Here is a 24,347-nt window from a genome sequence, read left to right on the forward strand (position 1 = left end):
TTGATTGTCACGATCTTGGAGGGGGGTTGCTCCTGGCCTCTAGTGGGCAGAGACCAGGGCTGCTGCTAATAAGCAGCCTGCAACGCACAGGACAGGACCATGATGAGGAATTATTGCTCCTGAAATGTCAGTACTGCTGAGACTGAGGAACCCTGCCTAGATTTATTTTGCTTAAAACCCGAATCTCATAACTCCTGGACCAGTGTCTTCACAGTCCTGCCTTTCTTGGGCGACCTTCACGTGTTTTTCTCCAAGTAACTTTTAGAGCAGTGAAAGTGACTAAGGGGCCTAGTCTAACCATTTCTCATGAGATGTCCATCTCATGAGATGTTTTTTTAAACAAAAGAATCCTAAATTTAGAAAATCTGTAGCAATCAGCCTTGTGGAAGTATAAAATAGCACATTTAGATTTCTAATAGAGACAGGTATTTTAGCAGCGGGGCAGGGCACGAGCGCTCGCTGATCGGGAATGCGCTGCTCTCTGCCTGCGCTTGTCCTCGTCACCCTTCCTGGCAACCCTACAAGGCAGGCAGTGTTCCCGCCCTCGGAGAGGGGTCTGCAGGGCCGGGGCAGAAGGCTCTTCCATCGGATTTGTACTGCCGCCCCCAACTTGAACTTGACACTGATTGCTTTTTGTTGTCTTCAGGGCCTTTTCCGAATTGGAGCTGGGGCCTCCAAGTTAAAGAAACTGAAAGCTGCTTTAGACTGCTCCACTTCTCATCTGGATGAGTTCTACTCAGACCCCCACGCTGTAGCAGGTGAGCCGCAAGGAGTCGCCCTCAGGGTGGGTGGCAGGTCGCATCTCAGACAGAGCATCAGTCAAAAATCCAGTTCTGGGGGCACCTGGGTGGCTCAGTCAGTTAAGCATCCGACTCTTGATCTCAGCTCAGGTCATGATCCCAGGGTCAGACGTTCAAGCCCTGCGTTGGGTTCTGTGCTGAGTGTGGAGCCTACTTAAAAAAATTTTTTTTTTCATTTTAGGTTTAAGTGACAGATAAAATTGAAATGGTCTCCCTATATAAGTTTAATTGGAAAAAACCGAAAGGACAAATAGAACAGTGTGCAACTCTTGATCTTAGGGTCATGGGTTCGAACCCCGCATGGGGTGTAGAGATTACTTAAATGAATAAAACTTTTTTAAAAAGCTGAGTGTACACATACACACACACACACACACACACACACACACACACACACACACAGTCTTTTCTGTTCTGGAGGGTTTATTTGTTTCTTTGTTTTCCTGATTATTACGTAAAAGGTAAAGGTGGTTTATAATCCAGATATTTGGAGACATGCTTGTATTTCCTTCCCTTCTTTTTTTTTTAATGTTTATTTTTGAGTGAGAGAGCACAAGCAGGGGAGGGGCAGAGAGAGAGGGAGACAGAATCTGAAGCAGGCTCCAGGCTCTGAGCTGTCAGCACAGAGCCCGACAAGGGACTCGAACCCATGAACCGTAAGATCATGACCTGAGCTGAAGTCAGATGTTCAACTGACTGAGACCCCAAGTGCCCCTTTCCTTCCCTTCTTTCACCTTCAGACTCGAGATCTTCCTGGGGAAGTGATGTCTATTAGAAGGTGACTTTGAAGCTAATTTTATTTTCCATTGATCCCTCTCTATATTATGCAAGAGACAGAATTTGTTTTAGGAGCACCTAATTCTCTAGCCACTCCCGCTGGTTAGTGGCTTGTTCTAGATACTCTCAAAAGGTGGTAACTGAGATCATTTCAGCTTGCAAAGTAACACGTCCCAGATTCCCATGCTTACCCCTGGACATACTCAAAGTGAGTGTTAATAATTCCAGGTGCTTTAAAGTCCTATTTACGGGAATTACCTGAACCTTTGATGACCTTCAGTCTGTATGAAGAATGGACCCAAGTGGCAAGGTAAGTTTAAAGAACACGGAGTTTTATAAGTTAAAGGAATATTATGGAATATTATGTTCCCTTTGTGAATTATCTTACTCTTGGGGGATATAGAATAACATTAAAATAGCACATTCGTTATTTAGCATGCTCTTAAGTTTAGGGTGAAAATATTGAGCGTGAGTATGATTATTAGTATAGGAAAGTCACCCCTAGTGCATTGGCTTCAATACGTGTGATGTATGTCGATGAAGACATATAGTGGAACCCGCGCTAATAGATCAGCTGATCCCAAGCCCCTTTTATATTGAAGACAGCCCTATAACGGGGACAGGTGTCATAGTGATCAGTGGCGATGTGCCTGGTGAACTGTGGACACTCAGCAGGGCAAGAATACAATGTTGATGGCACCAGTCATGACAGTTTACACTTGCTGAGCATTTACTGTGTCCTAAGTACCTACTAATCTTTGTACCCATTACCTCCTGTAATCCACAATCAATGACCTAAAGGGAAGATGCCATTATCCTTATTTTACAGACGTGGAAACTGAGGCTTGGGGAGGAACAGGGCCAAGGTAACAGCAAGTAATTGGCAGAGTGGGAATTTAGACCCAGACCTGTCGGACCCAAAGACTGTGCCTCTATCTTTGTCCCTTCCCCTCCACCCCCAGCTTCATTCTGTCCAGGAGCCGCTGGCAGCTTTGTCCAAAAAGTCCCAGGGGCTTCGATCTGGCCCACCAGCCTGCCTCCCTGTTAGCTTGTGCCTCACGGTTCTGACTCACCTCCTCCGGCAGGTCCCTAATTCCTCACCCCTAAGGGAAGAGGAACAAATCTCCCTTCCCCTCCACCCCTTCCCCTGTCTTTAGCCACTGTCACCCATTCCCAGCAGATGGGCCGCTGGGTCTGATGAGCTCGGTTGCAGCAGGAGGTGGGGCTGCCCCGTCGTTTTAACCGCATTTGTGCCAGAACCTTTGTGGCCACAGAATGCGAAACACGTCCTGGGTAGGTGATGAGGTTTTTAAAGTCAGAATAAGTTCTCAGTTGTGGTCATATCCTTGGAACCTGCGTGTGGTGCAACCTGTTGTAAGAGTCCATGTTTGTGGGGCTGAATAAATGGAACCCAACATCAGTGTCAGGTAGGGGAGCTTTCTGAGGTCTCTTTTCTTAGGTAGCCTCTACTCCTCCCGAACTTGATTCTTCTCTCAGTTCTGAGACTCTCAAACTCATCCCTGTGAGGAAATACACTTTTCAAAGAAGGTATCTGTTTATTGGTGTATTGATTCCATATACTTGAGAAATGTCAGCATGGGCCACCATCCCATCCCGGTGACACATCGACTGGCCTTTAAAGTATCATTGTGTTTGGGGCGCCTGGGTGGCTCAGTAGGTTAAGCATCCTACTCTTGATCTTAGCTCAGGTCTTGATCTCAGCTCAGGTCTTGATCTCAGGGTCGTGAGCTCAAAGCCCTGTGTTGGGCTGCACATGGGGCGTGAAGCTTACTTAAAGTATAACTACGTTTGACCCCTTCTTGTAACTCCAGATTGCTTCAGTTGTGGAGGATGTTTTAGATCCAAAAGTGTATTGTGTGGGCAGCTTCTAACGTGCTCTCCCCCTGGCAGGCCGGGGTGACTGATCTCATCTGGCCCTTTTTTGTGTCTGTGAAAGTTTGTGTGTTGGAACTGTAGAGCAGAAGAGCTCCTGCAAATGCTTCAGCACAGAAAAGGGCTTCTTGGCCTGGAGACTTGGAGTGGCATGAAGGGCAGGGAAAGACACTGGTACCTGGGTGCCTGGGAGCTTGGCCACCTCATGTGTGGCTGGGCCGACAAGAGATCTGGGCTCCATGAAGCCACACACAGAGATACGCGTTTTCTAGACAGAATTTTCGGTGGTGTCTTGTCTCATGAGTGCCGGGCATTGGCACGGGCAGTTTGCACGGCGATGCTTCTGGAAACTCACAGTCACTCGGTGGAATCAACACTCTCATCCCCTGTTGGGCACGTCAGGAGATTGAGTCTCAGTGAGGCTAACCAACTGCCCAGAGTTAAATATTTAGTTGGTATCTGACTCCAAATTTATTTATTTCCAAATCTACCCTATGTCACAACTGTGCTTTCTCTGTCAACGAAGACATTGCTGTTAATGTAGCCTGTTGACACAGGTGTTACTAATAGGTGTTTTGATAAAGAGTTATGAATACCGGGTTTTTTTTTTTCCTCAGTGTGCAGGATCAAGACAAAAAACTTCAAGATTTATGGAGAACATGTCAGAAGTTGCCACCACAAAATTTTGTTAACTTCAGGTACGAATGACCGGCATTCTGCAAATTAAGCTACCAAGCCACAGCGACTCTGGAGTGAAGAAAGGTTCCACCTGCAGTAGAGGCCACTTAATTCAAGCGCACTACAGAAGTGCTTTGGAGGGTACCGGGGGGCGGGGCGCAGGGCATGGGATTTGATGTGTGTTATCGTGCTGCACGTGAAGCACCTGCATTGCATCTGCACGAACACGTGAGTCACCTGGTCAGTTTACCACTGCAGCTACGGGGAAGAAGGTTCTCGTGGAAAGTTGGCTTGACTGCACGTTGGATTCAGAGTCTAAGTTGTTGTATGGGGGCACGCTGGGCTGGCTTAGTTGGTGGAGCATGTGACTCCTGATCTTGGGGTTGGGGTTGTGAGTCAAGCCCCACATTGGGGATAGAGATAGATGGATGGGTGGATGGATGGGTAAATAAGTAAGTAAATAAGCAAGGAAATAAGTAAATAAATAATATTTTCCAGCATGTAAAAGGCAAAAATTAATAATTCTATTTTCTGCAATAGTGTTTTTATATGCTACATAAATTTATCTTTAATAGAGCATAAATCATCCCATTAAATGAAAGGTCAAGAACTGGAGATGATGTATTGCTTTATGGAATAGCTAGGTTTCTAAGAAAATTTACCACAGAATAAATTTCTAGAATTTAACCTCTATTTTCCTTTTGACTTAAAATGTGACTCTGAAGAAGCATAGAGAGGATAAAAGGTAGCCCTAAGTCATTGAAAACCAAAGAGAGTTTTGTACAGGGGACTTGGCCCAAAATGACAAATACTTGTGAAATTTCTGGTATGTTACCCGACCTTTAATTTCAGTGCTGGATTCTACCACTAAACTAAGCTAAATAATCCCTTTTAATACCTTAAGTATCAACTTTGCCTTAGGAATATGTTAATATTTTTAGTAACCTTCATTGCTTCATTTAGCACACCCAGCCACACCCAGCCTGGGATTACAGATAGTCTTGGTTAGAACTATGGTGGAACTTTGGGATTTGGCTTCTTTTTTTGTTTATTTTACTCTTTATAATTTTTACTAATTGTATTTGTAATAGGGAGTATGTTCCCATAGTTCAAAATTCAAAAGCTGTACAGAGAAGAATCTCTCATATATATACACATACATACATTTCTTTCTCTCACATGCTTCCCTTTTTTTTAAAAAACCAAATGGTAGTATATATTGTATACATCATTCTCTTTAACTTCTTTGCTGGATATACATCCTAAAGATTTTTCCATATCAGTACATAACAATTTTTTATGGCTGCATAGTACTCTACTGTATGGATATATTATAATTTATGTATTTAAAATTTTTTTTAGGTTTTTTTTATTTGTTTTGAAAGAGAGAGCAAGTGGGGTGGAGGCAAAGAGAGACACGGAGACAGAGAGAGTCCCAAACAGGCTCTGCACCACAGCGTAGAGCCCTGCTCATGAACTGTGAGATCATGACCCGAGCTGAAATCAAGAGTCAGATGCTTAACCAACTGAGCCACCCACGCGCGCCCCCCCCCCCCCCGGCTTTTTTTTTTTTTTTTTTAAGTTTGTTTATTTATTTTGAAAGAAAGAACAAGCAGGGTAGAGGCAGAGATAATTTTTTTTAAGTTTATTTATTTATCTTGAGAGAGGGGGCGGGGCCCAGAGAGAGGATTCCAAGCAGGCTCTGCACTGACAGCACGGAGCCCAATGCAGGGCTTGAACTCACAAACCTCGAAATCATAGCCTGAACCACCCAGGCGCCCCTGAGGTGCTGTGCTTATATAGAAGAGAGTATATCTATATGATAAATTGGAGATTTTCATAATTACCACATAAAGCATTTTCAAATACGATTTCCTTTAAGCAGTGTACCTATACTTGTATTTTTTTATGTTTGTATTAAAATATATTGAGCCCACAGCTAATCATATTGTAATTGGGGGGTACATAGGTAGGGCATAAAGGAGAAATGGATTAGAAATATACAGTAAATAGGGATTGAATCATTGAGGTTTACACGTGAGCTCTTTTCCTCTTCCAAGCCCTAATGTGGGGCTTTCTGTTCTCTGAAGCAAAGAACACAGGACTTTGTAAAATACTGAACCTGAGCCAGATTCTGATTTAGCGTTACTCTGCAGTTAGCACCTGAGCCATCTGGAACTGAGCACGTGGGCAGGAGGATGCTATAAGTTTTCAGAGTATGTGCTTCCTCTCTTCTCGTTTCTTCCATAGGTATTTAATCAAGTTCCTTGCAAAGCTTGCCCAGACCAGCGACATTAATAAAATGACTCCCAGCAACATTGCAATTGTGTTAGGCCCTAACTTACTATGGGCCAAAAACGAAGGGTAAGTCTTCCCCGTATACCTGGATTCATCTCTTCTCTCCACCTGGTGGGAATACATTCTGGTGTAAGATGCACTTCAGAGTTGCGCTTCTGAACTTGGGTTTTTCCATTTAGCCAACATTCTTGGAACACAGCTATGAACTGGGTCCTGTCCCCGGTGCTGGTCACATGCACAGTCCTCAGAGGGTCCCACTCTTGGGCAGTCAGGCAGATGAACAGCTGTGGCACAGTGATGAGCTCTGCACATAGTCTGTGCTCGTGGGGATGCTGTCACAGATGTTATAAAGTTGGATGACCATGGTACTTACTGAAGGAACACAGCTCAGGCTGAGAAGTTCAGGGAGAGCCTCGCACGGCACTTGGGCTGTACTTGGATGAATGAATACCTTCCTGAAGGTGCGACCAGATAAGCAAAGTCATTGCAGGCATGGAAGGGTCTGGTTGCTAATTTGGGTCTGGGAGTGCTGTCATATGGTCTTGTATAATCAGGGGCCAGGAGACTGTGACTGGGGATTATGCAGCCAGAGCCAGGTTCTGAAGAGCCTCACGTATCTTGCTGAGGTTTAGAACGAATTTAAGGGATCGTAAGTGGTCAGGGAGGCATCAGGGTTTCTAAGCAGAAGAATGACTTCATCCAACCATATTTGGAAAGATAATTTGCTGGCACTGAGAAATGTGGATTGGAGGAGAGGGGTCAGGGAGACCAGCTAGAAAGCTTCTGGAAAATCACGGACACTGACATTTACTCTGTCCAGGGGCATAATAATTAACCTCATTTCAATTCTCACAAATAACCTTTCTAATAGGTGCTTCTGTCCTCATTTTTACAGAAGAGGACCAGTAACTTGCCTAAGTTTGCACAGCAGGGAAGTCATGGGACCCCCAGGCCACATCCCGAACCTTCCCCACCACCCCAGGACTCCCTCCATGTTTCTTCGTATTGGAAAATCATGGGCAGTCCTCATCTCCATTAAAAAAAAAATGCAGTGACTTTCTGAATTAAAACCTTTCTTTTTTTTCCATTTATTTATTCACTCATGCCCGCCCAACCATTATGTATAAGATTACTTAAAAAGATCCAATATCATAAAGCAAAACTAACACTACGTTGATATACAAAGTTAACTACATACATCATATCTTACAGCCAATAAATTCCAGGTAGACCAAAGGATTAATTATATAAAAAGTGATGCCATAAACATGGCAGGTAGATACTTACTGCCTTTTGGGATAGAGAGGTCTTTTCGAAACATAAAATTGGTGTAAACAATTTAAAAATGAATAGATTTGTCTCAACAGCTACAAACTTCTAAATGTCAGAAAGCACCTTAAGCAAATGGTAATTCACGAACTATGAAAGAGTTCCTCCAGAAGTGTCCAGAATATATTGAAAGGTCTTGCAAATCAATCAGCAGATAGTATCTCCTCAAAAAGAAAACTTGGCTGAGATCATGAGTGAAGAGTTGCTCCCTAGTCCAGCAGGGTTCTAAGGCACAAGGGCAATCAGAATCCAGAAGGACGGAAGGGAGGACTGAGTGGGCAGTGGGGAAAATGTACAACCGCGCTTGCATTGTAAGCTGGAATTTGAAAGGAGCTAGAACGTTTGCTTGATTGGTAATGGGGGTGAAGATGTTCTTCCCGGTGGGAAGAGAGGTCAGAGGGGTATAGAGGGAGGTTTGGGGCAGTCAGGCAAGGGCTCCAGCCTCTTGGGGGTTCAGTGTCCTCATTTATGACCCAGACCTTGTAACAGTCCGTGTTGTAAACATTGAGTTCAGTGAGGTGAGTTCACTGAAGCACGTGGGGGCTCCCTGGGTGTCAGGCCTTCACAGCTTCTTGGCTTCTGTGGTGTTCTGACTCTGAACTGGAACGTGAGCTCCTTGACAGCGGGAATAGTGATTCTTATTTTCTTCCTTTTGAGCCCTGACATTCACACTGTCAACTTCTGAACATGCATCTTGGGACCAGATATCACAGCCTTAATACTGTGGGTTTTTTTTTTTTTAAGTTTATTTATTCATTTTGAGAGAGTGAGAGCAGAGGAGAGGCAGAGAGAGAGAGGGAGAGAGAGAGTCCCAAGCAGGCCCTGAACTGTCAGCACAGAGCCTGACACAGGGCTCGAACCCACGAACTGTGAGATCATGACCTGAGCCGAAAGCAAGAGTCAGATGCTTAACCGACTGAGCCACCCAGGTGCCCCCTTAATACTATGTTTACTGTGGGGGCTCAGGCTTTCTGATACGAGGGGCACAGCAAAACAATACATACTTTCTGCTGTATTATGGGCAAAACTGGTGGTGGTATCTTGGGTCTTACAAGATAACTACCACGGGCAACACTGTGGGAACACGGTGGGAAAATGCCCGGTTGACATCCTGCTCCGAACCAACTTAAAATCAGCATTTGGACTGAACACTGTTGTTCACTGGCTCACTTGCTGTTAACACGGTGCACGCAGACCAAGGAGCGATAATCAAGTGGGGGTAGTTTTTCCTCCTGGGGCATCACCGCCACACTCCTAGGTCAGAGCCCCGTGCATCTAATTTTTGCACTTGTGCTTGAAGATTTATCGTCATTACACTGCCGTGACACAACCTGCCTGGGGGAAGCACTTTGACTTTGTGAATGTCCTTTGCAGGTCGCTAGCTGAAATGGCAGCGGCCACATCTGTCCACGTGGTTGCGGTCATTGAGCCCATCATTCAGCACGCCGACTGGTTCTTCCCTGAAGGTAATTCACCTTTCCAACTTCACTGACCGCCCAAGCAACACAATAACAGTATAAGAAATTCTTCTGAGAAGAAAATGCATCAGTAATCCCTTCACCATTACCTAACTGGTTTCCCCTTTTCGCGTTTCTTTTTAAAATAGACCGCTTACATTCATCTTTGACGTATTGGCCACCACATTATTTTGTGTTTCGCTTTGTTTCACTTAACACTGGAGTTGTTCGCTCTAGCCAGCGTATACTGGAATACCCACTAGGCACCACATGCTGGTGGTGACATGCTGTCCCCTGGAGGAAATTGGCCCTTGGAGAAGGACACATAAACAGATATTGTAACACATGACGAGTGAGAAGGAAAGGCGGATAGTTTGACAAAGTCAGATGCTGGGCACAAAGAACCAGGGACTGCTTTGTAGAAGAGGTGACACTGAATATGCAGTTTTCCATTGGGAAGACCTCTTTTTGTTTCTCTAGGCAGAGAGCTGGTTTTTTCGTAAAGGTGGAAGGTAACACAGGATAGGTGGATTGGAGCCATTTTGTGAAGGTCGGAGTTGGCATGTCAGAGAAGTAGGATTTCAGTCTACAGGCCGTAGATTTTCAGACTGCGTCTGTTGTAGTCCTGGGATCCTCAGAGGTTCCACGACCCTCTTTGGGGCCACTGGTCGGCATGTTTTGGGAGTCCAGACCCCCGCCCCTTATTCTGTGAGCTCTGTGAATGACCCCAGGCCAGGCTCACCTCTTCTTTACCATCAAGAATCCCACCTCCCTCATGTAGGCTGCTCAACAAATACGTGATGTCTGAGTGAATCCTGGCATTCTGCCCAAGATTTCTTTGGGAAAACGAGTCTTGGAAAAACTGCTTCCGGCAGTACAGAGTTGGTGTTGCCTTTTATTTGCATTTTATAATCAAAATGTAAATACTTATCATTTTTTTATCCAAAGAAGTAATCCATGCTTATTGCCCTTGTCCATATTCCATGATTTTTTTTTTTTTTTAAACAAAGAAGAAAGCAGAGGGATCGTGTAAGTTATATTCTGAATCACACCCCTTCCTTATTTCTAGTTCCTTCATTTTACCTCCCCTGGCTTGGGAAACCATTCTTTTTTTTTTTTTTTTTTTTTTTAATTACTAGATAGAACCAGCACAAATGAGGGAGGGCCAGAGAGAGAGAGAGAGAGAGAGACAGAGAGAGAGAGAGAATCCCAAGCAGGCTCCACACCCGGCACCAAGCCCAACGTGGGGCTCAGTCTCACGAACCACCAGCTCATGACCTGAGCCAAAATCGAGAGTGGGACACTTAACCGACAGAGCCACCCAGGTACCCCTCGGCAAACCATTCTTAAGAGGAGAGTGCAGGGGTTCCACTTGTGGAGCAATGAGGGCTGAGGGGCTGAAGAATGAGGCTCTCGTTGCAGAGGGAGTTTTCAAGCTCTGTGCCCCCATATGCTCTCTTGTCACACACGGGCAAACCTCATTTTATGGCGCTTTGCTTTATTGCGCGTCTCGATACTGCATTATTTTACAGACAAGGCTTGTGGTAACCCTGCATTGGGCATGTCTGTCGGTGCCGTTTTTCTGACAGCATTTGCTCATCTCGTGTCTCTGTCACATTATGGTAATTCTTGTGGTATTTCAAATTTTCTCATTATATTTGTTGTAGTGATCTGTGATCAGTGATTACGACTCACTGAGAGCTCAGATGATAGTTAGCATTTCTTAAGAATAAAATCGTTTTAAAAGACAAGTGAATTTATTTTGAGAGAAAGAGAAAGAAAGCGAGGTTGGGGGAGGGGCAGAGAGAGAGGGAGAAAGAGAGAATCCCAAGCAGGCTCCGTGCCGTCAGTGCAGAGCCCAATGCAGGACTTGAACCCGTGAACTGTGAGATCATGACCTGAGCTGAGATCAAGGGTTGGTCGCTTAACCGACTGAGCCACCCAAGCACCCTAACAATAAGGTACTTTCTATTTCAAGTATATACGTTGTGTTTTTAGACATAATGCTATTACATGCTGAATAGATGACAGTATAGAGTAAACCTAACTTTCATATGCTCTGGGAAACCAAAAAAGTCACTTGACTTGCTTCATTACGATACTCACTTTATTGGGGTATTCACTTTATCGTGATACTTGCTTTATCGTGATATTCGCCTTGTTGCAGTGGTCGGGCGGCGCACCTGCAGCATCTCCGAGGTGTGCCTGTACACTTGTTTCTTTCTCTTGTTGCAGAGGTGGAATTTAACGTCTCAGAAGCATTCGTGCCTCTCGTCACCCCAAATTCCAATCACTCATCTCACACTGGAAATGACTCTGACTCAGGGACCCTCGAGAGGAAACGACCTGCCAGCATGGCAGTAATGGAAGGGGACTTGGTGAAGAAGGAGAGGTGTGTGTTCAGAGCTGTTCCCTTGCATCCAGCGGCAGATGTCATGTAGAAGGATGGTGGAACCCTCGCTATCTGGTCCGGCCTCAGCCGGCCTGTCACGAGAATGGCCCACTATGCCCCTGTGATTGTTAGGTCCAGATATTTAAGGAATTTTGCTCTAGTTCATTCCAAACATTACTATGACTTACGTAAGACAGATGGGTAGCTTGTCTACTAACATCCAGACCGTGTGCGTCCAGGCTTTCCTTGGTGGTCTGTGGGATGGCATCATACACGTGACAGAGCCACCCGAACACACTCGGGGAAAAGAGAGAGGGCGGGGGAGAAAAGTTAAATATTGTGGACAGATGTCCAGGAGCGAGTGTGAGAATAACCCACCTCTCACAGTAAGTTGTGTGACTTGGTGTTTAAAGAGACCTATTTTGGATAGAACGTGGCCCTTCAGTGGAAGCCAACCACTGAATCTGATGTTCAGCTGGAGAAACTTGAGTATTTCCAATTCTGGAAGAAAAAAAAAGATGGTGGGTGGTATCAGATCTAGTGAGAGACAGTAGGTCTCCGTGCTGTGTTCCATGGGTGATTTTAGTGGGATTTTCAAAGGTTAGTAAGGCTCTTTGTGATTTGTGTCTTCAGAGGCCAGCCTGCTCAGTGTGTATGATGAAATACCCCCATACTCACCAGTAAGGCCAAGTTAGGCCTGTTTGAGTAGCGTGCTGTTCTTGCACACGCATAAGTAATAACATCACAGACGTGGTGTTACAGCTAAACAGCAGGCTCCTATTTCGATCACCCGATCTTGTAGCGAGCTATGATCTTTTTTTGTTTGATTTTGCTTGGTAGTGGTTGTTTTTAATCCACGGTAAAGGCTCTCCTTCCCTACTCGGTCCCCCCGAAGCTCGCATTTATTATGTGCCGAGACCTTACTTCTCTGCAGTCCCATTCACACATTTGGTCCTGCTGCTCGATGACAAACTGTCCACCACGAAATGAGCCTTCACGGACTTTAGGTTACAAAATGCAGTGTTACGGGTCTGACTGGCATATAGTAAACGATTCTTGGTTACCCCCCGGGGTGGATTCTCCCCACCAGCTGACCCAGTAAACATGAGCTCAAGAAGCCATGCGCCTCGATTTTTCAAACTGAAGAGTTTGAAAGTTCACGCATCAAGTAAATCTTAAGCGAAAAGTGAATCTTCCTCCTCCCCACCCTCCAACTGCCATCTCCTTCCCGAAAGCAATTGTTTTTCCCAAGGTTACGGACCCTTTCAGATCTATTCTTTGCACACTCATGTACCAGTGTTTCTACATCTCGGCTCAAGAAGCAGGGTGGCGTCACAACCTTCCCACTCAGCTCCCACCTCATCCCCCAAACACACAGACTTGAGGTGGCCCTTGGGTGGCACGCAGCTAGGCAGGCTAACGTGATGCCACTCACTCGAGACGAGGCCCGCCCGTTGGCTTGCAGCTGTTCACCCCCGGACTGAGAAAGGACACTGATCGGGACCGGGTCTGTCGGCTCGCTCAGGTTTAAAGCCCGGGTGAGCTGCTAGCCTTGGTAATAGGGATGGCCGCGAACCTGGTCCGCGCCGCTTCACTGCATGCTGGGCAACCGGGGGGCTGTCCACGCGTGTGGGTTTCAACACGCGTGGACCGATGGGCTTCTGTCTCAGTAGTCAGCTTGCATGGTGTGTTGACTGTTTCTTCTTTCTGTGTAGCTTTGGTGTGAAGCTTATGGACTTCCAGGCCCACCGGCGAGGTGGCACTCTAAATAGAAAGCACATAGCCCCAGCTTTCCAGCCGCCACTCCCGCCCACAGATGGCGGCACCTTGGCTCCTGCGGGCCCAGAGCCCCCTCCCCAGAGCTCTAGGGCTGAAAGCAGCACAGGGGGTGGGGCTGTCCCCTCCTCTGCGGGCATACTGGAGCAGGGGCCAAGCCTGGGCGACAGGTAAGGAGGCCGGCTTCTGCTGGGTGCCCGGTGCCCCAGCCTTCTCGCAGGGGCTGGCCTGTGGGCACGGCATCCAGGCCCACAGAATCACTCGGCAGAGAGTGAACCGGATTCGCCTTCACTCTTCTGGTTGGCAAAGGATGGGGAAAAAAAGACTGCAAATTGCTTGCTTCCTTTCCTGTTTTCCAAAAGAAGCAACATTCATTTGCATTCTTTACCGTACTGCTTCGGTGCTGGAAGCCAATAGGTGGCTAGCCGTATTGTAAACCTCTTTTAGCTGTTGGATGTGCACTCGATGTCCATTGACCACTCGCTTGTTGCCATCTAGTGTGCTAACTGGTTAACACTTGAATGTAGCAAGTTACTTATAGTATCCTTGGCATTCATTCATTCATTCATTCACTCACCCACCCATCCATCTACCCACCCGTCCACCCGTCCATCCGTCCGTCCATCCATCCAGTCAGACTTATTGAATAACTAACTGAGTACTGGACGCTGTACTAGATGCAGTTGGTGACTGAGACCTTCCCAACCCCTAGCGTTCAGTCTCGTAGGCAAATTGATAATGTGAGTACAAGGTAAAAAAATATGGTAAATTTTCTTAAAAGGCTCTTTTGTTGATTCCTTTAGATTAACCATCTGGAGTGGGGTACAAATATATAGCAGCTTGAAAAAAAGAGGACCTTTGAACTTGAGATTTCTGTTTAATGTGCATGAATTCACTTCTCCACACTGACCCAGGCAGATGACCACCGGAGGCCACTTCAAGTGGTATCTCAGGTGGTTCCGGACCGGAAGCTGCTGTAAAACATGAGCCCCTCTGCAGAGCACGTGCTCAAATGTTTATCGCGGCCCTCTATAAAGCACTAAATAATCACATACTGAGTAAAACAGATGCACAGAACAAGGATAACCTGTTTCTGCATACATTGTGTGCAGAGACGAAGCTGCCTCGGGAGAGCTCCCTCACTTCCTGTCCTCTGCATGGGGAGGGAGTGCCTCCTCGTAAGCCAGCTGCTTACGAGAGCGGAATCTTGTTCGGTCGTCACACCTGAACTCTGACTCTCTGCGTCTTCCTGAATTCCTTTTTAGTCCATAATTTGCACAAGTTCACATTTTGGTGAAAAATAACTGAGGCTCCGTGTTGTCTCGTTAACCGCTGCTCCACACGTCTTTGTTTTGGCTTAAATTTTTTTCTTTGGGAAAAAAGTACTCGCAAACTCTCACATTTTCATGTACCTGTTAGCATTCAACCCATTCAATCAAGGCTTAAATACATTATTTAAGATAATAATCAGAATTCACTGCAGATGGACAAATAGAATGTCAGTCCTCGGTTTGCCTTTGTTTTCTATGCTTTGTAGACATTTTTGTGTACACTTGGCTAGTGGCATTCACTGTTTGGTGACCCTGACAAAATGTAGTTGTCAGGTTTAGTGTAAGAGGGTCTGACCCGGGAACTAGCCCGAGTTCCGATCTCCGTCTCCCCTGCTGCTAACCAACTCCGGACTTTGAGCGATCAAAGGGTTTCTCTTTCTTCAAGTCCAAACTATTGATAATAACCGAGTACTTTGTAATTTACAGCACTAGTATTTTGCCACAGCTTTTGCTTTGTTTTATACACTGTATGTGTCAAAATCTCATTAGTTTGAAGTCCAAAAGCCCTTTTGTGTTTTTCAGTATTGCCCAATCTTAAGTACAGGCAAACTAGAAATTTCTTGTTGGTTGCTATGAAATGGTCTCTATCATGATGTTCAAGGGGCAGAAGAGTGGAAAGACAGTCTGATGGAATGAATCTCATGAAATATTTAGTCCTGTGTGGCCCCAAACAAATACTAGCTTTGTAGACCCAGTGTGAACTGTTTCAAATTCCAGATCACCTCCTTGCCTGTGGAGGTGAGAACTCTGGTTGGGATCTGGTATTTTTAGCCTGCTTATTAGCTTTCTAGCTGGAACCGTCCGACATCTAACTTGACTTTGCTCCCCTTAGTCCGCCGAAACCCAAGGACTCTGCCCCTGCCCCCGCACCCACCCCGGGAAGAAGCAACAGTCAGATGGCCGCTGGCCCGAACCAGGCCCAGACAGCGGCTGGCTCCCATCAGCTCTCGGTCGGCCCAGGGCACAATTCCGCCGGCCCCAGCCCGCACACTCTGCGCCGAGGTAAGTAGCCACCTTTACTCCTTCCCCTTAGGGACGGATGTGCAGACATCCTTGGGTTAGCGTGGGGATTCACTTGCAAGGCTCTCCGACAGATCGTGGCCATGTCTGTTTATAAAAGGGCAAGCAGAAAAATCAGTCATTGTAAGAGCAAAGTCAGTGAAGAGAAATGAAATAATGGGGAGCAGAGAAACAGGCACTGCTGAGTATGTTTAAGGCACAAAGTCCAACAAACGAAGGTTGCTTCTCAGAAGCAGTGCTCCCAGTTTTCCAGGAATCTGGCAGGCCAAGCCCTCCCTCCGTTTCGAAAGCACCACAGCCTCCGTAGTAGCCAAGCTTTATGGGTCTGCAACCCTCAAGATGGTGGTCAGGGCTTTCTGGGTGATCCAAATCGTCCCCACCTATACCCCTGCAAGCCCTCCACCCGGCAGTTAGGGGGACTGTTTGAAAACACAGCGGATTGTGTCATCTCTCGGTTGAAAGGCTCCAGCGGCTTCTGTGTAAACCTCCCCCGTGGGCCGTGTGTGGTCGGGCCTGCCTTTGGGCCCCGCTCTTAACCACTGCTCTCTCTCACCAAGCTGCCAGCAGTGCTGCTCTGCTCTCTGTTCCTCGCCTGCACTGAGCTCATTCCCTCTTTAGAGCATCCACATTCCATGTCTTCTCTTCCGGAACATTCTGACCCACAACATCTTCTCGTGGCTCTTTTGAAATTTTATTGGGATAAGAAGACCTACCGTGAGGTCTCCCCTCTTAAACTTCTAAGAGTACTACAGGCACACTGTGGTACGGCAGACCTCTAGAACTTACTCATCTAGTGTAACTGGAACTCTGTCTGTTAGTTAGCAGCCCTCCGTTACCCCTTCTGCAGTGCTCTCTCTCCAGCCCTTGGCAGCTGCCATTCCACTCTCCGATTCTGTGGGCTTGACTCTTCTAGATACTTCGTGCAGTCCTGTCTTTCTGTGACCGGCTTATTTCACCCAGGGTAATGTCCTCCAGGTTCATCCATGTTGTTGTGTATGGCAGGATTTCCTTCTTTTTTAAGGCTAAATAATATTGCAGTGCGTGTATATCCCACATTTTTGATCCAGTCATCCATCGATGGACATTTAGGCTGTTTCTATATCTTGACTATTGTGAATAGTGTTGCAGTGAACACAGGAGTGCAAGTATCTTTTTGAGACCCTGACTTCAGTTCTTTTGGCTAAGTACCCAGAGGTGGGTTTGCTGGATCATATGGTAATTCTATTTTTAATATTTTGAGGAGTCTCCTCACTTTTCCATAATGACGGTACCACTTGTATTCCCACCAACAGTGTATAAGGGTTCGATTTTCTCTACATCTTTGCCAGCACTTCTTTTGTGGTTTTTTGTTGTTTTTTTTAATAATACCCACTCTGACAGATATGAGGTGCCTCATTATGGTTTGGATTTCTGTTTCCCTGATGATGAATTTTATTCTTTTGCCTGTGGATGTCCACTTTTCCCCACACCGTCTGTTGAAGAGACCATCCTTTCCCCTCTGTGTGTTTTTGGTGTCAAAGACCAACTGTCTGTGCGTGGACTTATCTCTGGGCTCTCTGTTCTGTTCCACACGTGGTTCCTTTTTACCACTCAGGTCACAGCTCAGAAATCACCTCCTCCATGAGCCCTCTGCAATTACCCCCTCTGAACTGATGACCACTCCCGTCCCTACCAGTCACCAAGTCTTCCTCTGTCATAACACCGTCTTTCTTTCCGGGCATTTTTTTCTTGATCTGAAATTTTTAAATTTGTCTTTTAACTTGTTGCCAGTTTCCCCTAGTACCTCTTAGAAAGCTGGGATCTCACCCGCCCAGGGGGTGGCAGAGGCCTCAGGGACACCCGGCTTCAGGGGAGTCAGCTACTCTCAGGTGGCCTGGTCAATGCTGGTCATGGGAGGGGCAATTGTGATAAATAATAAAAGGCCTCAGACTGAAAAGTTGAGCTGTAGCTATGCCTAAAGTCACATAGCTGGTTGGATCAAAGGCTGCTAGTTTAACCTTTCCTAACTGAATTCCTAAAAATATAAAGTAGAAATTAAAATGCCTTCTTAAGGGGTATATTGTGGGAATGCCCATGAAAGCACCATCTTTATAAAGTGTAATATAAATGTTAGGTGGAATTTTTATAAATTACAGGCAGGGAGGGACCCCTGGATGGCTCGGTCCATTAAGTGTCCGACTTTGGCTCAGGTCACGATCTCACGGTTCCTGAGTTTGAGCCCCGCATCAGGCTCCTTGCTGACAGCTCAGAGGCTGGAGCCTGTTTCAGATCTGCCTCTCCCTCTCTCTTTTTCTGCCCCTCCCTGGCTCGCACTCTCTCTCTCTCCAAAAAAACTAAATAAGCATTAAAAAAATTTTTTTTTAATAAAAATAAATTACAGGCAGGGAGGCAAAGTCAGGTATATGCTGCTTGGTTACAGACCCACGTGGTCCTTTTTAAGGTGGTCCTCTCCCCTGAGGATCTTCATCTGTACCCCAGCTTATCCTGGAGCGTAATTAGGTCTTCTCTTCCTGGATTCTGGGTGTAATCCTGCTTTTGGGTTGAGGCTCTCCTTATGCCACATTAGGAGTCTTTCCTGCTTCCGTAAACCACAGACCTCCGGCTTCCTCACAGGATTAGTCTGAACCTTCTGCCCCTGCCTCAGCCTCCCCAAACCTTCATAGGTTTGTCCTATGGAAAGTCCACCTTTCTCCCATCTCCCGGGCACCCAGCTCTCCTGCTTCCTCTTCTGATTCCCTCACCCTTTCCTGTCTGGAGTGGTCTTATTTATTTATTTATTTATTTATTTAAAGTTTATTTATTGTGAGAGAGAGTGAGAAAGACAGAACAAGTGGGGTTGGGGCAGAGAGAGAGAGGGAAGAGAGAGAATCCCAAGCAGGCTTCACACTGTCAGTGTGGAGTCCAATGCTGGGCTTGAACCCATGAACTGTGAGATCATGACCTGAGCCGAAATCAAGAGTCTGACACTTAACTGGCTGAGCCACCCAGGCGCCACAGGAACAGTCTTTTACTTGATGTGAATTCATAATTAATATTGCTCAGAACAAAAAACTAGAACTTTTTCTTTTTTAAATGTTTATTTTTGAGAGACAGCTAGTGGGGGAGGGGCAGAGAGAGAGGGAAACAGGATCCAAACAGGATCTGTGCTGACAGGAGAGCCCGATGCGTGGCTCGAACTCACAAGCCTCACAGCTCATGACCTGAGCTGAAGTCGGGCACTTAACAAACTGAGCCACCCAGGCGCCCCAGAACTTTTTTTTTTAAGTTGTTTATGGTAGCCAGAGTACAGCTAATATTCCAAAGTTTCCTTCCTTTGTCCACTGGTTAGTTGTTTCTTTGGGAAAAGGTCTTCCAAGGTCTGGGGTCAAAAGTTCTAGGCCAGCAGAGCAAAGGAGACTTTATACCCTTTTCATTCCTTAATTCTGGGCCCTGTGAGCAGACAGCCAGGCTGTGCGGGGAGAAGGAAAGGGATGAAGAGAGTCCAAAGAGTCCACAGAACATGGTTGTGAGGCGGTTCTGCCAGTTGCTAGCTGTGTGAGCTTTTGCAAATACTTGACCTCTCTGAGCCTCAGTTTTCTCCACCGTGAAATGGGTGTGACAACGTCCATCTTGCAATGTGAGCTTATGAGACTCAACCGAGACAGTTTATGTAAGGGGCCGGCCTTGGTGCTGGTGATGTGTTGGGCAAATGAAACATTTCCTTAATTTCCCTATCCCTTTTTGGGAAGATGAGTAGAATCTCGGTACAATTTGAAAAATACTGAGGAGCGTGGATGGCTCAGTTGGTTAAGTATCTGACTCTTGATTTCAGCTCAAGTCATGATCTCACAGTTCATGGGTTCAAGCCCCAAGTGGGGCTCTGTGCTGACGGTTCAGAGCCTGCTTGGGATTCTCTCTCTCTGTCTCTGTCTCTGTCTCTCTGCCCCTCCCCCACTTGCACTTGTGCACACACTCTCTCTCTCAAAATAAATAAACTTAAAAAAAAAAGAAAAATACTAAAGCCTCTCCACCCACCTCTCCCAGCCCAAAGCCCGGTCTCCAGACCCACTGTTGGTAGCAAATTCTACTCCCATGGCCCCTTAGTGACGCTGATCTCAGCTGATACAGGGAAGGTAGTGAAGTGCTTCAACTCTCCGTAGATACACCTAAGGCAGTTCCTCCAGATTTATTTATATTTATATCCAGAACATATCTGTTCATTCAAGTGATTCTGGAACTGGTAGAATTTCTGTCATTAAAAAAAAAATCAAGCCATCTTGAAGAAACTGGCTTAGGGCAAGGGGCCATGGTATGTTGTGTAGGCAGATCAGTCATGCTTGGCTGTTGCCCCCTTAGCTGTTCTCGCTTCTCCCCTTTTCTTACTGGGCCATCAGGCCACCAGGGAAGGGGACTGACATGAGGGCAGCTCGGTGAGCTAAGAGCACTGACTCTGTGTAGGGGGGCGGCCCCTTGACTGAGTTCTTTTCTTACTGGACTTTAAACTTTTTTTTTTAACACTTACTTATTTTTGAGAGAGAGACAGTGGTGGGGAGGGGAGAGAGAGGGAGACTCAGAATCCCAAGCAGGCTCCACACGGTCAGCACAGAGCCTGACATAGGGCTCGAACCCATGAACTATGAGATCATGACCTGAGCGGAAGTCAGCTCAACTGACTCTGCCACCAGGGGCCCCTATTCTTACTGAACTTTTAAAACAACAGGTCATGGGGGGCCTGGCTGGCTCAGAGGAGCAGGCGACTCTTGGTCGTGAGTTCAAGCCCCACATCGGGTGTAGAGATTACTAAAAAATCTTTAAAAATGCAAAATAAAACAACAGGTCTTTAAGGGTCTGTGTGTGTGTATGAGGTGCTTTTCTTTTTTTTTTTTTCTTTTTTTTTTTTAATAGAAACTTATTGTTTGGGAACAGTTTTGGATCTGCAGGGAAGCTGCAGACAGTACTGGTTGCTCCCTTGTACCCGCACCCGCTTTCCCCTGCTGCTGACCTCTTAGGTCCCCGGGGTGCCCTCTCACAGCCGGGCAAGCAGCACCTGCGGCGTCACTGCTGAACAACTAGCCGCTCCCCCGGCGTTCACTCCCCGCCGCGGGGCCACGGCACCCAGGAGACCGCGTCACACTGCGTCATCTCGTCTCCCGAGTCTCCCCTGGGCCGTGACAGTTTCTGACCTCCCGTGCGTTTCCCTGGCCTTGACCGCGTGGGGGAGTGCGGGTCAGGAATTTTGAAGGACGTCCTCCATCTGGCAGCTGGTTTTCTCTTGGTTGGACGGGCCGAGGGCTTTGGGGGAGGACGACCGCCAAGGCGAAGTGTCCCCCTGACGGCGTCCTTCTGCGGGGGCGCACGGTACCCACGCGGGTTCGCCCGCGGAAGGTGGCGTTGGCTCTCGCCGCCGTGCCCTTCTCACTGAAAGGCGTTCTCCTCCTTTGTGCAGCTGTTAAAAAACCTGCTCCTGCACCCCCGAAACCAGGAAACCCGCCTCCCGGCCACCCCGGGGGCCAGAGTTCTCCAGGACCGTCTCAGCATCCGCCCAGTCTGTCGCCAAAGCCAGCCGCCCGAAGCCCTTCTCCTCCCACTCAGCAGGCGGGCCAGGCCCCGGGCCAGCCGTGCGCCGCCCCGCAGCCCTCGGCGCCCCGGAGGTACTCCAGCAGCCTGCCTCCCATACAAGCCCCCAGCCACCCGCCGCCGCAGCCCCCCACGCAGGCCGCGCTGCCCCCGGGGCACACCAAACCCGGCGGCGGCCAGGGCCCGCCCGCCCCCACGGCACCGGCCAGCGAGCAGGGACTGGAGCAGCCACCTCACACCCCTCCCCAGACTCCGACGCCCCCCAGTACTCCGCCTTTAGGAAAACAGAACCCCGGCCCGCCTGCTTCTCAGACCGCGGCGGGGACTAACCCTGAGACTGCGCAGCCACACGCCGGAACCTTACCGAGACCGAGACCAGTACCAAAGCCCAGGAACCGGCCCAGCATGCCTCCGCCCCCACATCCCCCTGGCGCCCACTCCGCAGGGGACGGCACCCTCAGCAACGCAGCTCCCACTGCCTCCAAAATAGTAACGGGTAAGTGAGAAACTGCTCCCCGCCCACGGTCCGTTGTCTCTGTCCCCTTCCATTTAGGCCTGGGTTTACAGCAGGGGGCAGCCAGCCTTACGCCGGACACATCTGGCCCATAGCCAGCCCGTTTTTGTAAATGAAGTTTTACTGGGACACAGCGGCTCTAATTTGTCTACATATAGTCTCGGGCCACTTTTGTGCTAACATAACAGAGTTGTATAGTCAGAGATTATTGGGCTCGCAGAACCTAAAAATATTTAGTGCCTGGCCCTTGAAGTTAGCTGGCCACTGACTTATAGTTTCATTATGTGTCTAAGACTGCCTACATTGACATTTTTCTAAGTGTAATGACCTAATCCATGTGGAAGGTACTGTACCACACAAGCATGAAATTCATTTCTTCCTCATTAGGATACTTATTTTCCTTCTAAAGGTAAAAATGTTCATAGTGAAGCATTTCAGGTATAACTTTAAAAAACAGGGTCTGTGCCACTTCGGATGCCCCAGGAAGGGAGATCTTAGGGGGGCGATCACATCAGAGTGCGGCCTCCAGGGGCGGGGGAGGGAAGGATTGACATTTTCCCATAATCCCCATGGAAACCTGTTTCCAGTGGTGATGATGGTACAGATTTCAGCAGGCCACCTGATGGGGTGTTTTTATTAAAAAACCCAGCCGAAAACAGTCGAGCATTTATTTAATTGTGATTTCTTTTCAAAATTCCACCCTAAGTGTTCTAATACACTATTTGATTTAAGGGTGAGGTAGATGGGGGTTTTTTAAATGTGTTTTTTTTTAAAGGGCAGTTAGGAGCTTTGAATCATAACAGTTTAATTTTCCATTTTCTACGTGGGGCTAGTTTTAGAGACGAGGTGGAATATACCTCTGGGCTGTGCAGCTCTACTGCGTGACTTGTCTGCTGAAAATGAGTCAATGGTGTACCCCAAACTGGGGGTACTCCAGATGATGAGGGTTAACCCACTAGCCTTCTGATAACCTTTTTTCTCCCCCACGAACATACTGCATAACTTGCACGTATTATAAATGGTTAATAACGTATGATGACACTCCAGCTTTTATTTTTAAAAAACAAAGCCACATTGGTGTGTTTGTTTGTTTGTTTCCCAATAGATGCCCTTCCTAGTGCCCTCACAGGTGGGGAAGGTTCCCAGGACTAAGGTCTGTAACCCCCCCCAGCAGCTCGCACCAAGCTCCATACGCTCCTGCTTAGCCGTGTTTTGCAAATGTGCTTTTGACCACGTGCTCAGGAGCAGCTACCGGACCCCCCTGCCGTCCATTCTGTAGCACGTGGACGTTACTTTTGTTCTTACCAAAAGCATTTTGAGCTGCAGTGCTCCAAATTCGAGGTAGCTGTCAGTAGATTGAGAACCCAATTTCAAGCCGCTCACCTAAGATGCTAGGAGTGCCTTCTTTCTTGTTGGTAAGCCTTTTGTAAGTGTCCTGCTCTTCTCAGTGACTTCCCTGTCATTGATCGGCTCATCACGTCCAACCAAAGAGGACTCGGGTGCAGTCAGCACAGAAAATTGTGTTCCTTGTGTCTTGAGCTTTAATTTGTAATTGTATATCTTAAGTGCGAGTTAACTGCATGGAGCTTCTTAATTTGATGTTTGAAATTCTCAGGACCAAACCAAACAAACAAACCGATCTTCTTCCAAAGATCCCACACTAAATTCCTTTGCGTTCTAGCACGCTTACATTTTGCTTTCTTAAACCATACGAGCTTTTCAAAAGGCACCGTTAGCCTCATCTGAGCCGGGTCCACATTCGGACGCCTTAGGGCTCTCGTCATGCGTACCATTGCTCTAATCGGCTGATCTGAGCCTTAAACCCTTGGTGGGCTACTTCGCCAGCGTTCGCAGCCTCGGTCTGAGTAAGACTTTCTGTAGAAGCCAGAAAAGGAAATGAGTGAGGCCGTAAAGGCATGGAGGAAGGCACGAGTATGATTCCACATCCTGACTCCTTATAACCCAGCAGTCTGGGGTTGCCCCACTGGGTTTGGAAGTCGTGCAGCAGAGTGACACGACTAAACCCTAATTAAGGCTGAGCCTTTTAACCCTTCATGACACCAGCATTTCACCCGCAGATCTTTCCTTTTACGTAGATAGGAAAACTACCAACTGGAATCACGTCTGTTCTTTAAAACCGTTCCCACCTCACATGTGTTTATTCCAGAAAACTATCTTATTGATCCGGTACAGCACTGTAATGCTCTGTACTTTATCAGATCGGGGAAATTTTATACGAAAGTACTTTGCCTTAAGATATTACCTAAGTATTTAAAAATCTATGTTATGAATTCTCCTAAACTCAAGAAATCCCAGGCCACCACAATTATTTTTGTATTGCAGAAGTAACTTTTAATTGCCTAAAATCGCCTGGACTGCCATTGGGAGCACACAGAAAGCCCCGTTTAGGATTCATGCATCCACTAGTATTGAGCAAGCTGCTATTATGAACCATTCTTGGGTATTTCAAGAAGAAAAACAATGTGACTTCCTTGGAAGGCCATCCTTTATTATGACATTATGTTT

General features: G+C 47.0%; 1 protein-coding gene across 5 annotated transcripts in view; it reads left to right on the forward strand.

Annotated features, from left to right (window-relative positions):
- The window catches only part of ARHGAP17 (Rho GTPase activating protein 17), an 89,660-nt gene that overhangs the window by 59,813 nt on the left and 5,500 nt on the right, over positions 1 to 24,347 (forward strand). For 4 of the 5 annotated variants that reach the window (XM_047838390.1, XM_047838392.1, XM_047838391.1 and 1 more), the window contains exons 11-19: positions 647 to 758; positions 1,806 to 1,887; positions 4,088 to 4,168; positions 6,399 to 6,512; positions 9,150 to 9,241; positions 11,468 to 11,624; positions 13,340 to 13,570; positions 15,564 to 15,733; positions 21,177 to 21,803. In XM_047838390.1, coding sequence (XP_047694346.1) covers positions 647 to 758; positions 1,806 to 1,887; positions 4,088 to 4,168; positions 6,399 to 6,512; positions 9,150 to 9,241; positions 11,468 to 11,624; positions 13,340 to 13,570; positions 15,564 to 15,733; positions 21,177 to 21,803 — 1,666 coding nt within the window. The remainder of the gene's footprint in view (positions 1 to 646; positions 759 to 1,805; positions 1,888 to 4,087; positions 4,169 to 6,398; positions 6,513 to 9,149; positions 9,242 to 11,467; positions 11,625 to 13,339; positions 13,571 to 15,563; positions 15,734 to 21,176; positions 21,804 to 24,347) is intronic. The other variant, XM_047838394.1, reaches the window with a different exon arrangement.

The sequence above is a fragment of the Prionailurus viverrinus genome, chromosome E3, assembly GCF_022837055.1.
Source record: "Prionailurus viverrinus isolate Anna chromosome E3, UM_Priviv_1.0, whole genome shotgun sequence".
NCBI classification, from domain to species: domain Eukaryota; kingdom Metazoa; phylum Chordata; class Mammalia; order Carnivora; family Felidae; genus Prionailurus; species Prionailurus viverrinus.